The following is a 12,447-nucleotide window of genomic DNA, read 5'->3' on the forward strand; positions in this document are numbered from 1 at the left end:
TTAAAATGAATCTAAAAGTAATAAAATGTGTGAAGTGGGCTAAATTATGGTGGCTCAAAGGGTGAGTTATTGTGAACATGATAACGAAACTTCAGGTCCGATAAACGTAAAGGGAATTCTTTATCAACTGAGCTAATATTTAAATTATGAAGAAAGATTCTGCTCTACGGAGGTTGTTATGACAGTCGGTTTGTGTTGTACGTCAAAATTCAATTTCGTTCCTGCGGGCCGTGGGCGTGTTACTGGCGCTAAATGCAGACTACATTCAAACCACACGTACCGTGAAATACTGTACTCTCATATGTCGTTAACATTCATCGTGCGGGCTGTGAATGGGGACCCAGAATCCACCGTCGCTCTGTGGAGCACCGCTACAATCACTCCCAACCATGAACACCAGGATTCCAATAAATTCAAAAACACAAGCATCATATTTAAATAAATAACTCCACGGACCAGAGTCCATTTTGAGGAGTTCATATTCAGCCAAGAACGTATATCCTAATATGACCACTTCATTAATTCATTCACTGAATTCAGTTCTCTACAGAGAGAACTGTATCCGCCTGACACCGGATTTTTTAAGCTCGCGGCTGTAATACATCTGTCTCTAACGGCGCAGTTCCCCTCTTACACAGACAACACACTTTTAAAAATTCTAAACACAAAGAAAGTAAAAAAAATGTAAGTTTTACGTTACGATATAAGTTCCTGTAGGTCTGTAATTAACATCAAAAGAAAACAAGGGAGCTCTCTCCATGTCAAACAAGGACGAAGACTTGCACAAAGCAGTACGATGTGACAAGAAACAAATATGAGACCAAAACAAGTCCACAGAACAGAAGCTCGGTGCTATAGCTTGAAAACACCATCTGGAAAATTTTGCTCCCAAAATTATCTTGGGCGGGGGGAGGAGTGGCAAAGTGCATTTCTCCTCTGCCCGTCCGACATAAACACAACAACCAGTGGCGGACTTTTGTGATGACAGTGATGAACCGTCCATTTAGATAGCAACAAGGAATTTATTGAATATTTTCACGTGTATCGACCTTTCAGAACGTATACTGTAAGATATCAGTTAGGTAATTACTTATAACCAGTCCGACGGTTAATGCAAAATATGATTCTCCAGTTGGCAATACGTCAGTCCTTCTAAGGTTTCGGCGCCATTTCCAATGACGAAATAGAGGAAGACCCTTCTATGCTCACAGCATAAGATTGGATCGTTAAATCCTATAACAAAGGAAAATCAGACCAGCTCTCAAATGCTGCTTTTGAACAGAGGCCACGCCTAAGATGCCAGCTATTATACCACTCAGAACTCTAGGAAAGTTCACGAATTAGTGTAACCAGTTGTAATGCAAAAGCTTCTTCTAAACGTCCATTTTCTGAAACGAATGTAAATTCTGAAGCCGTGTATGTCCTACTTGAATGAAAAGTTAGGGATCTTGCAGGCGGAAGCGATGTCATTCGTCCTTTGTTTAACAGCAGAGTCAGATTAAGTACGTTTATCGTAAGCGCAGCAGAAGAACGAATGTACGGAATCCTATGAAGAATTTCTGCGATAATCGTTCAAGAGACACAATAATGACTTGTTCTCTGTGATGACCGCTTCCTTCCATATCCTTTCCAATTCATCATTCATTAATCATCCTACCATTTGCGCAATAGAGTATCGCAAATAAGAGTCATTGAAACTTCTAGTTAAACCAAAACACTTCTTCAAAAACTTCTATTTTAATTTGAAGGCAGCTTTTGTCTTATATATAAAATTTAAACATATCCTTCATAAGCTACATAATAATTTATTTAATGAGTAACTTATAACGCCAGTGCAAATATTGCTTCTCCGTATATGAATAGAAAAAATGGTTTAAAATGTATTTATGCGTTCAATTTAAACCGCAGTAATCCACCATAGCTTAAACGAATCAAACTGTAATTACAGCGATAGTTCAGTAGACACAAGCCATACAGTTTCCTGAACAGGATTATCTGAGCGGCAGGAAAATCCATTTTACCTGAAAATGTCCAAAACATAGCGAAGGCTGCAATCAGAACTTAAGTTGCATACTTAATGCACTCAACGCGACTGTCAGTACATAAAATCCTGAATTTGGAAATATACTTAAATCTTGCTTATCTAAACTTCTGTAATGGCATTTGCTTCGGTCGAAATCAGATGTAATATTTATCGAATGTGTGAACTGATTTCTTAAATTTCGTAATAACATTTTACCTTCAACAAATTTAGTAGGTTCATTGTCATGACTCGATTTCGGAGGCTCGATTCTGAAATGGTAATTACCACGTAAATTTTGATTGAAGTTAAAATCTGAGTAGGTTTATATTATGAATCATGTAATGTTACACGTGAATTAATATTAGTCCAAGAGAATAATCATATTTCCCCTGCGGTGAGTAATTTTAAAACTAATATCCATATGCATCACTGTGCTAGTGTATTTGGTGAGCATTATAGCCATGCGGACTACTGAACTTTCTTTGAAATTTGTACGGGATTTGAGTTGGTAGTGTGTCCGGACGTAACAAAAATTCTCTTTTAAGGTTTTACAATAAGACATCCCCGCATCATGGCGAAGACTAAAATTAATTAATTTTATTGTAAAGAATTGTCTCACTTGTGTGTTTGCTTGTGTTAACGTTTGAACAAATAAACACATTCTCATTAAAATATATTCACAAATACAGCGTGGCTAGCGGGCAACTGTCCTTCGTCTGTTTTTTTTACATAATTTCATAGTGTGTTTTACATTTCTCATTAAATAATAAATCTATTAATATACAGAGCCAAGGCTATAAATAATAAACAAATGGTTAATGGAGGTATAGATTCATAAGGCTGTCATGAATAACACATTTCATTATTATATCAGTACATTTTATTAAAATAACTGGGAGAAGAGCACTTTCGTCAGTGATACAAACAAATTAGTGGTGCGAACGTCTGAGTTGGAAAGAAAAGAGCAGACATTTATTAAGGTCTTGAAATCTTGAAAAATTATATATACTCAGAAAAATGTGGATATTTTAAGATAATGTTTGTCTGTATTTTACAATAACAATATGAAATCTATATTTGCTTTTCTGTTTCGGAGTAAATACTAAATGAAGCCTTTATGTTATATTCTGCACAAAACCGGAAACTGGGTTCGGTGTTGCCATGTTAGTTTTATGTAGCGACGCCACCGATCTATTGGTGCGTATCCAATTTACTACGTTATATCCTGTCACTTACTTTATATATCGATTATATACTGAAAAGTCCATCTCGTTTACTCGTATACCCGATTTTCAACATTCCTTTTAGCTTTCCGATGAAAACACACGTGCTACAGCTAACCGAACTGACAATATACGATAACGCGTGTAACTAAATATAGACCTTGTTCTGCCAGCCGGTATAAGCCAGGGCTACAAAACATCAGGCATTCTTTACGCATGTAACATTTCACGTTACATGAATGGCTGTAAGCACTATAGAAAACCCGGCATGAGCGTTGTTGTAAAGAACGATACAATTTTCAATTTTATCCCACTTCATATCCACTAACTGTAAAAACAAATTCTTCCTTATTTTTAGATAAATATATGTTTTGAGACCACAACCATTATCTGTGAAATCTGCACTGTAGGCTTTATTTAAAAACGAAAGATAATGATTAAGGTTGGCTAAATTTTAATGTATACTTTTATTAAACGAATGGAAAATATACTATAAAAAAGAATGCGATGGGCTGGGCTTGTATAAAGATAAGTAATGCATACAAAATTTTCATCCTGAAACCTCATTGAAAGCAACCGACAGGGAGATCAAGAAGGAGGGAAAAGGAAGATACCAATGCCTTTGAAATAAACAGCCGTAGTTTGTAATAACTCAAGTCTGCAGTACGCAGATGGAGCTGATAGTTTATGCCATTAATCCAAGTGACAGCTAAGACTGACATCCTATAAAGACAATGTACAGCGATAGACTGAGTTTATGGCGTAAATGGGAGGATTGCATCAAAATGTAAGTTACGAGTGGAGAAGCGGTCTTAGGGAATGGAGAGCGGATCTGCAGTTTGTCCGATTAGTCTCAGTGGGGCTGAGCGTTCATTTTGTTACATTTTGGAAATCAGACGACGAAACTAACAAGGCTATCGAATACAAAAACTCAAAGGAGATGCAGTACTCACACCATGTGTAAAATGGAGTCCACTCGGAGGTGCTGTAGCTGGGGAATCTCCTCAAGCCCCGTGTGAACAATACGCCTGGAACAAGAAACGTATTGTAACCTGAGGTCAACAGAGCAAGATTTCTACCGCATTCCACGAAAGGTATCAAATTAAGTCTGACCTACAGTTCGGAGGCACAGCTTGGATCACCGCTCTGTGAGGTTCTTCTTTTGTAAATCAACCTAAGATTTGGGGTACAAAAATAAATTGCAAAACGTGCAGACTTACCCGAATAATTCCTCTCACGTAAAATGTAGACTTACTCATCGCTTTGTTTCACGACACAAAGCGCGGTGGAACAGATCTTAGGCCTCCTACAAACATTGTAATGGGCGCGGGTCCGATTTAAACAGCGTAGTCGTCCGCTAACATCACCGATTTTCTATACCTTTCCTCAGCCCATCCACAGCCATGTGCCATAGGCCGCGACCACTTCATACCCAGTTTGTTACTCACAGTTCCCCCTCCCCTACCAAAGGCGCATAACTGATGCATCGTTAACAGATAGGAAATAAATTTGTAATGTTTTACAGTTAGTCGATCGGATGAATTTCGCCCACAAAGCCTGTGTTTTGATCGCTTAACTGTGGAATGTTGCCAGTACTCTGATTTCAGGCAGATATTACACGCAGTTAGATGCTTCCTTAGGTCTTATTGCTTTGATTTACCAACTTGCTGTATTAAGTGCACAAGAACATCAGACCGGTCTTGAAGATCCCCTTGTGATCCACACAGCTCCCTCCTTTGTGTATATTCAGTATAAGGTCAGAGGTAACAATTATTGACAGAGCGCGGTCTGAGGAATTCCGGAATACAGATCTAAGAACAGCACGAGTCTCTGGAATGCGATGGGTATGTGATTCCCCTGCCGATAGTGTGTTCATTGTTGCCAGTTTCTTTATATTGTTTACGCACTCACACTTCCTACGAACCAGACGACACAAAGGGGAACAATTAGGAAGCGAAAAATTAGAACAATAGCATGACAGGAGACATCGTCACGCTACTTTCAAATAAAATCATAGTGTTGTGGGAAAAATAAACTTATTAATCCACATCACAAATAGGTGAGGTTTCTCGTTTTATCTTCCTGTACCCACGATTCTAATCGTGCAGTTTCTTAACAATTTCAATCCCCAAATACAAAGCAGAAGTGATAACAGAAGGGAACAATAATGGCGTACTCCAGATACTATCCTACCTTTTCACTGGAGGCACTGAAGAAATCCAACAAAATGGTAGGGTAACTGTGGATCAAGAATCAAAACCGGAAATTTCCAAATATGAAACAGGATTGTCAACTTCGTTCACTGTTACGAAGGCACTTACAGGCTCCGAAGACTGGGCAAATACTGGCGGAACACGTTTTCTGGAATCTTCCGAAGCAAGGGGGCGTGGTTTATGTACCTGAAACAAGAAATCAACTAACACACAGTTGCAATTGTTCCTGCGTCATGCAGACAACAGGATGTCTTGGGCTAAGCTGCCATTTTGCTCATAGGCTGGCACCAGAATACACCACAAAATATACAGGCTGTCCCAAAAAGATATATACACACAATTTTAATATTCCGTACTATAATGTGTTTACATATTTTTTTGGGACATTCTGTACATTACGTCCTTATCGTTGACAAAATTTTGCCCCCACTTTTAGTAAGCTACTTTACGTCTTTAGAGTTCTACTGTGGAACTGGACACACTACAAGCTAATAATGCTCGGCTGCGTTACAAACCTACTGATTGTTTGTATTAATATAAACAGTTTTCAGTTCATAACGAGGCAAAACTCAGCCATTTATGAGGAACAAAGTAGTACTGTGAGTTCAATCAGACGTCTTTGGTAATATCTTTTCCATTCTCTGGCGTACTTACACTGTGCGGAGCTCCGTCAGGTTCTGGAAAGAGCGGGACTCGATACTGTGGAGCTGGCGAACATTGTTCAGCACACTGAAACACAAAACTTATTGAACGACGCTGTTAATAGCTGTATATTTCATGTCAAATATGACACCTTGATAGCAGAATGGTTTGCAATATTTTCCTGGAAAGACGCGGGAAAAGCATGGAACACTGTCGTCAAGGTAATGTGTGTGTATAACCTAGGTTCTAGCAGATACCTGTTGCATATAAACAAGACAGGAGGAACCCACCCGTGCCTAGTAAAGGCATCTGAAATTTCAAGGTCATGAAAAGACATGCTTTTACTTGCCGAACCATATGCTTGGGAGACGCGAATTTCATGTTAAGATTAGGCCGTGGTTAGGTCAAGGTCGTGCCTGAGTAACATCAATGTCAGGACATTCATCTGCATAGTAGAGGCATTTGAAATTACAAGGGCATGTCAAGGTTATAAAAGATACATGCGATTACTTGCCGAACCTTTTGTCTGAGAGAGTACAATTTCATGTCAAGGTTAGGCCATGGTTTACATCAATGTCAGGCCAGTCCTCTGCTAGTAGAATAAAATTAGGTAACATCTATTAAAATATAACTATTAGACCTATTTTTTATATATTTAACTATACATTTTCTGCTCGTAGAACCTAAAAAAAACACGGGTTGAAATAGAGACTGAATGATAGGAAATAACTTGAAACATTCATGATGCTCAGTTGTTAGTAAACGCCCGTGTATGTGAATCTGTTGTGTCCCGCTTCGAGGAGACTAAACCTGCTTATCTGCACTCCTTTCTGAGATCCGTCTTATTTTTCCTCTCCTTCGATATCATGTACTGTCAGACCTGAGGCGTTTCGTTTCTAGAAACGATATTTGCAGACCAGTTGGTGGTCACAAGTTTCCGGAAACTGCACAAACCATCAACTTCGGTTACAGTTCTGAGAGGAGCGGATAAAGGAAGGCGAATAAGAGATTTATCCCCCTTCTAAATCATCCTAGCGTTAATCTTCCTCTGTAATTCAGTCCGACAAATATAGATGGCACTGGTGCTACAACACGGCCCTATCAACTACCTGTTAAGTCTTTACATTTGCAGCTGAATGATTTATTAGTTCGCTCACAGAATAATACCACATACAACATAGGGACACTTGTTCCAAACATCGCACTTGGATTATCCAAAGTGTTGTGAGATTTATTGAGTCATGTTCGTTATTGTATAGACATATTCCTTCTACTTCAGAAAAGTTATGTTTAGCGACTTAATCTTCTTTTCCGCAAAAGCACAGTTTACAAAATGATCCCAAATAAGAACATATACTTTTTTAACTTCTTCCAATTACCACCGAACATCAGTCTTTTTGTGTTCAGAGTTCGTGTCTGGTCACAATCACCAAAACAAACAGAATGGGCCATGAAATGGTAACAAGTGTGTTATGTATTAAAAAGTGTAATGTGTCAAATCCTATTTAACACCATTTTTCTTGGATTCATGCTTAAAAGGGTCTACATGCTCAGTATGTCCGTTGAGTTCTTGAATTGCTCGCAAACGGCGAGCAAAATCAGTAAACACTATTATGACATAGCTCCCACCCCACCTTTAGAAATAGATTGCGCAGTTCCACGATTCACTCTTCGGCCGACGCGCGAATACTGAGTTCTTCAGGAACCACCATAATTGCGTGTGATTGTCAGACCATTCGGGACACCAAGTTTAAAGAGAACCTTGTCAGAACGTCACTTACATTTCCCTGAGCGTCTCTCTGTAATGCTGCAAGACTCCTTCTCTCAGCACCCGCATCCCGGCATGTACCACGGTTCTGTAATATTATAAAAAAAACAGGCTCTAACAATTTAGCCCACGTGGTCTTCACGTGTTCTCTGCAGTTCTCCTTTTAGAATCTTCGTTTACTTGTTCTTGTAATTTAAAATCACACGGCTCCAATGAAACAAATTCCTACTCCCTTTCATATGAATCATAGAAGATTAAAAATGCTTAATATGCTTGTGTAATGCACAAACAGGTAATATATTTTTAATAACAAAACATTCTAGGAAATCATCAAAGATTTGAAGGATCAATAATGTAGGTCGCTTGCAACTGCAAAAACACTGGCAGCTCTTTTCCTGGAATAAGACATTACACATCATTAAGGGCTTCATGTTTTTCAACATATTGGAAATTCGAACAGAAAGCCAGTACGGTCATTATTAGCAGTCTCAGACTTTCATAAACGCAACAGGGCCCACTATTTTGTGGCCTGGGATATTGTGGGAAGTTCAGTGAAAGCCGAAATCATGTTTCGCCAAAAGTCTCGTGTTCTGGGAACCGAAAGCGATTAGCTCTGAACGGCAGGATTTTGCTCTGACAACTTCCTCTTAATATTTCCACGTTTCTGGGTCAAATATCAGGAACGTTACATGTGAAGCAGGTATTTTAATATCGGAAGTTCCTGCTTCATTTTAATTAGACTTTTAAATAAGGAAACTAATTACAACATGCTAATCAGCTAAAGTATTGTTACGGATCCTAACCTCAAGTCTTCCACACAGATGACGGGGTGAAAAATCCTGCCCCATTCCACTCCCTGTAGTTTCTTTCATGATTTATAATCTACCTTTATACAGAATAGTATTTGACCTAAGGGAAAGGATATGTAAGACACGGTAAGCTGCATCTATGTACGACAGAACAAAACCAGGGCAGGGAGACTGCAATAGTAAGGGTTACAAGATCGAAAAGGGTTCGAATCCAGGTGAATATATTGAGTCTAGGAGTAATTAACTTCTACACTTTACCAAATATTAAGATGACCAAATCAGCGTGGACGTGCGAGTCACGTGGTACGCTTGAGAGGATAGGTGTATGAAAAAAGTCTTCGAATTTTTTATTTTGGTTTGTGATGCCATGTGGTTTTGTACGTAATGACCAAACGTTTCAGAAGAATGTACCTCCTTTGCATCCTGAAGACGGATGTGATACATTCCTGCGAAGCGTTGGTAATCATCTACGTCGCAATACCGCGAATGAATCTTCACCTCCATGGGAAAGTCAAATCTCACATACAAATTTTTTGGGATTAAAACCTGAAGGGACGAGACAACCCTGGTACGGAGATGTAGGTGGGAGGATAATATTAAGATGGATCATAACGTAAAGGTAGTAACAGAATGCAAAATAGATATTTTTGACTCAAGATAACATTAAGTGACAGGCTCTTGTAAAAACCGTGACAAAACTTTGACCAGCTGAGCGACTATGGGCTTCTCAAGAAGGACTGTTTCATAGAATCAGTGAGCGAATGAATGCGTTAGTGAGATAATAAAAATATTACCATATTGTAGTAAATGTAATGTGTTTAAAAGAAAATATTAACATACAGCTGAGATAGTTAAAATAGTTGAGATTACTACATTTGTAAAGGAAGGTATGGGAAAACCACGTAACTGAATAGTTTATGAAAAGACAGGTGTTGTTGGAAATGGTGGTGGAGATTAAATTCAACGCGCACATGTGAGTTTTCCTTAACGCTATCCGTCGCCGATTGTATGGAGACAAGCTACCTAACGACCCATGAAGTTTCACAGACGAAACTGTTTTATCCTGGAATCCCTATGGAGAAGTAAAGCCTGTCGAAAGTTGAGGGACGCAATGCTCCTTATACATTGCTATTCATACAGCAACCTACAGTAATAAAGTAGATTACTGTCTAATAACAATAAGATTCCGCATCAAATCATAAGGTTTTCAAGTTTTTAGTGAACTGTAAAAACGTGTAAACGTGAGAAGAAGAGAGAAGACGAAATTATCCTGAAGGTAGGCAGAACTGCGTATGAAGATACCAGGAAACGTAGCATTAAAAATGTCATGTTCAAAACATGGTATTGTTAAACAAGGTTTAAATTTATCATTTCTGGGTAGATTGTAAGGCAGAAAGTAAATAGTGACGAAGAGAAGTTGTTTGCAGGTCTGCATTATTAACCACAGAGCTTCAGGGTCTCTGAATTATTTCAATCCACACTTCGTTGTACATAATTAAAAGTGTAATTAACTTTGTTTTAATTTGTTTGAAAGTGGAAGACGACGTAATTCACTGCTGAATAACTATTAAATTATCTTATACAATGTTATAATAATGAAAAATATATTATGTTATTATTAGACCTATTACAATTATTATGTATGATGTTGCAAGTACATTTGTAAACATAAGGAGCAATGATCTATGAAAGATCTATATTGCATTACGTTTATCCCAACTTATAAATTTTCTTTTAAGTCAGTAGGATTTGGGGTTTTCACGGCGGTGAGTCTGAAAATGGCTGTCTTTTGGTTTGTTGCCCAGAAGACAACCATCTTCTTTTAAGTCCCTTAAATGATGTAATTGCTCTCCGCAGGCTATTCTGAACTGGTGCACACACAAATAATTGTATTCCATCGTTATGAGTTACAGAAAACTGTAATCTGCCTATTGTTTTATACGGATGTAAACATTTGATCTCGTCTTAAAAGAAGAACCTTGATTTGAGGGAATATGAAAATAAATCATTAAAAAATAAGAAGAAATAATAGTCAAAAAATTTCACGGTGAAATCCACGATTTTTTGTGTTGCTTAAGGTGTTAAGGAACAAAGGAATTTGCTGAGACTTCAGGTTTGGCAGAAATTTACCAACTTATCAGAAGTGCTTGCCGACACCATCAGCGATGATCGCCTTGATTATGAAGGCAGTAAGCGCCTCCAAAACGTCGGAAAAATTCCAGCAGACTACACGGCGCAACATCCCACCAGGCAGTAATTGTCTTGAAAGAACGTGTTTGGAATTTTAGTTTCGAAGCCTATGGTAACATTGTAGTTGGGAGATGGGGGATGACAGAGAGCTCTGAACTATTTGCGTGAGCAGCTATAGGACTAACGCCTGACCAGAGACTAAGTTGGAAAAGTTCTGCTCAATTCAACTTCGATTTAATTCCACGAACAGTTCGACATTCGGTGAGGGCAGACAGACAGACAGACACACTGCAAAATGGCGGTACTGTTCAACGCGACCTTGTAATAGAATTACAGCTCCCAGTCCCTTCCACCCCATTCCGTGAAAGCAAGATGGTTCACGGAAACCTGAAATTCAATTTGAAACGAAGTACAAGCCTTGAAGCCCCGGCGATGTCTCCAACCGGTTTAACTTTCTTTATTGCGTATTTTCCGTGGTAAATGTAATAAGTCTATTGAGTATGAAGCTGGCTATCTTCTGGGGGTTGCGCCGTGTAGTCTGCAGGATACTGGCCGACATTGCGGTGTTCTTTACTGCCTCCATCATCAGAGCCATTGCTCACTGAAACGACGGTCAATACTCACCAGACTACACGGCGCAAAAGGCAGACTGAAATCTAACCAAATCTATTAAGAAATCTGTCGGTATCAAATCCACAGAGGCCTATTTCTTCAGGCTTGTTTATGCTGAATGAACTTCGTAAAACGAATTTATTATGGAAGGTTGTGTCTGTCCATCACTACCGAAAACACTCGGGGAGTTTCGATATTTGTTATTGTAAATCGATATTAATATTTATTTGACGATAATTATTTTGATATGTATCGGTCTGAAAATCGTAGGAAATCCATAAATACATTCTGTGTGAAAAACGTTACAGCATGTGGTACATACAGTTACTAGTGTGATTTAAGTTGTATAATTACGTTATCAGAGACCAGACAATATACCGACTGGAACCAGAATTTCACTTCAGACGCTAGCATGACGTTGTCGAAGACAAGATCAGTAGAGTTTTATATAATGTTAAATGTAAGAATACGGGATCTGACTGCCAGTTTAAAACGTTAAACGATATCAATACAGGTTGTAAACACACTTTTTAATCCAGACTGAGTAAAAATTCGGAACTGAATTAGGCCCAGCATTCGCTAACCGCAACATAATGTAGGCCTACACAGAATTTCCCATGACGTATTCCTGGTGGGTGATCCGCAAGCATTTACTTTATCCAACGTGCATTTATGTCAATACGATCCATCACATTCTGACAGCGATATTGGATTTCTGACAATCTGGAAGTGTATGAATCTTCTACAACTCGATAAATCCTCTAAAAAAGAGGTAACTGTATGTACCACTCGATTTAATAATCAATAACTCGGAATCTCGCTAACGTAGTGTGTTTGTTCGTTTACTTTGGTAGCGAGAATAAACAGCTGTTCATTAAAATGTATCACACTGATGTTTATAACAAAGATGAAGTGTGTTTTCTTGGAGTACGAATCTGAATTCTCACAGTTCGTCGCAGAATAACAG

The 12,447-nt window shown here is 38.5% G+C and overlaps 1 protein-coding gene across 2 annotated transcripts in view; it reads right to left on the minus strand.

The window, feature by feature from the left end:
* Nucleotides 1–12,447, minus strand: part of LOC110839199 (lutropin-choriogonadotropic hormone receptor) — a 112,926-nt gene that overhangs the window by 16,892 nt on the left and 83,587 nt on the right. For both annotated transcript variants that reach the window (XM_022083134.2, XM_022083135.2), the window contains exons 3-6: nt 7,883–7,957; nt 6,114–6,188; nt 5,568–5,645; nt 4,200–4,274 (exon numbers count right to left, since the gene is read on the minus strand). In XM_022083134.2, the coding sequence (XP_021938826.2) occupies nt 4,200–4,274; nt 5,568–5,645; nt 6,114–6,188; nt 7,883–7,957 (303 nt within the window). The remainder of the gene's footprint in view (nt 1–4,199; nt 4,275–5,567; nt 5,646–6,113; nt 6,189–7,882; nt 7,958–12,447) is intronic.

Source organism: Zootermopsis nevadensis, unplaced genomic scaffold, assembly GCF_977971745.1.
Source record: "Zootermopsis nevadensis isolate Lab colony 2312 unplaced genomic scaffold, Znev_1.0 Znev_ptg000021l, whole genome shotgun sequence".
NCBI classification, from domain to species: domain Eukaryota; kingdom Metazoa; phylum Arthropoda; class Insecta; order Blattodea; family Termopsidae; genus Zootermopsis; species Zootermopsis nevadensis.